The 1811-nt window shown below is 30.9% G+C and overlaps 1 protein-coding gene across 4 annotated transcripts in view; it reads left to right on the top strand.

Annotated features, from left to right (window-relative positions):
- The window catches only part of LOC112904977, a 20758-nt gene that overhangs the window by 4321 nt on the left and 14626 nt on the right, over nt 1–1811 (top strand). The window contains exons 1-2 of one of the 4 annotated variants that reach the window (XM_025976382.1): nt 1404–1437; nt 1617–1806. The exons of the other annotated variants lie outside the window; for them this stretch is intronic. Of the exons in view, the coding sequence (XP_025832167.1) occupies nt 1426–1437; nt 1617–1806 (202 nt within the window). The 5' untranslated portion in view covers nt 1404–1425. Of the gene's footprint in view, nt 1–1403; nt 1438–1616; nt 1807–1811 lie in introns of those variants that run through there. 4 annotated transcript variants of the gene reach the window in all.

The following is a 1811-nucleotide window of genomic DNA, read 5'->3' as shown; positions in this document are numbered from 1 at the left end:
TGAAGGACTTAATCTGTGCATTTTGACTACGGCCAGTTAAACACCAATGAAAAACTGCGATGCATGTTTCTATGTATGCAATCTAAACAGGAAACGCGATTTGACTTCCGGCAATAGATAGGTAAACTACGTACTACTTTAGTAGCTTCAGTGAATGCTGTTTTTAATTGTCATTATGCAATTAGAAGGCGATCTTAAACGTCACTTGTACTAATTAAGTACAAATATTGGTCATTGAATGAAAGAACATAATGCCATTAATGACTTTGGTTATTACACATACTCTAGTAGTTGATACAATTTTTAGAAACATTCAAGGCTCGAGATTTGGCTACTTAGTACAATAAATCCAAAAAAATGTGTGATATGATAATTCCATCAACTTTAGGTATTGTAAAGGTACCTAACAAAGAATCATGGAGTGTTCTTAATTTGTTAAGGTTATCTTAAGTGTAATTGAGAAGAAACATGTTTAACATTAAAATAAAACACAAGAATGTTTCAACAATAGAAATATAATAAAACAACTGCTTCCACCTATCTCGATAAGTACAGAAATATTTAAAATACTCTTGAAAATGACTGAGTAGGTCGAAACAATTGTCGATTTGTTTTATTATACTTTTATTGTTAAAACTTTCTTGTGTTTTATTTCAATATTATTAATTTGATTTGCGTCCCTGTCACGTAAAATAAATCATGTAGTAAATTCAGACAGTAGCATATATCAGCAATTACAATATTTGGCTAAAATTGCCCCTTATTCGTAATATTATTAGTGCATTAGAGCATACCTTTTAACTAAACTAATGCAATGAAGGTAGCTGCAATATTCTCACGGAAAATTTCCCATCAAAACGTACTAAAACAATTACTATATATTTTGATAGCTTTCTTTATAAATATAAGGAAAAAGATACACTATTGCAATGTATAGACAATGATTTTCTAAAACCTTCTCGGCTAAATCATGCAGGACTAAGCGAAATGAAATTTTTATTTGAATGGTCATTTTGTTTATCTTTTGATTGGAGTATTATACATATATTTAACTTCACTCGATTTTTAAAAAGAGACTATGTGAATGTGTACAAGTTATACATACCTACGTATAACTGATAACTAAATAATTAATGTATATGTGAATGTCTTTTAAGCTGAGTTTTTTCTAGCGTTCTTTTTTCTATAAACCCGTAAACAAGTTGTCGTAATAGATGTAATTAAATGCATTAATAAGTCAATATTAAATCTTGGATGCGTAGGTAAGTCGAACAGGTTTAACCTTTCAAATTCAAAACTAATTTCTTACCCCTCTATTGCAAGTGGTAATCTCGTCTCGGTCGAAGGTCAACATTAAATATAAAAATCACAGTCGAATGACAACAGACATCAGATAATTGATTAACCACCTATAGTACCAACAAAATGAAATTCATGGTAAGTACCTGCATTAAATACTATCTATTTCTATTTAGTTCATGTAATGTGCAACGAAAGATTGAAACTAAAACAAACATTTTCTCGTTAAATTATTAAAATAGTTCTATTATATCATGTATTAAAAAGAAAAAATTTGAACATTTAGATATATTAAAAATAACATAATTGTATTATAGATTGTCGTATCTTTAATTTGCTTGGCAACATTTGCCAATGCTGGTATCCTCTTGGGACACCACGGTCATGATGACGGTCAATGGCGCGGCGAAGGACTTTTAGAAAGTCAATGGTACGGCGATCATGAAGCCCATGGTATAATTGCTGCTCCTCTTCTTGCTCATGGTCATGGACACGCCACAATTGTAGGACCC

Source organism: Agrilus planipennis, unplaced genomic scaffold (genome assembly GCF_000699045.2).
Source record: "Agrilus planipennis isolate EAB-ADULT unplaced genomic scaffold, Apla_2.0 scaffold332, whole genome shotgun sequence".
In the NCBI taxonomy this organism is placed as follows: domain Eukaryota; kingdom Metazoa; phylum Arthropoda; class Insecta; order Coleoptera; family Buprestidae; genus Agrilus; species Agrilus planipennis.
The sequence above is the reverse complement of the archived record's forward strand: the minus strand, read 5'-3'. Positions and strand labels throughout refer to the sequence as shown.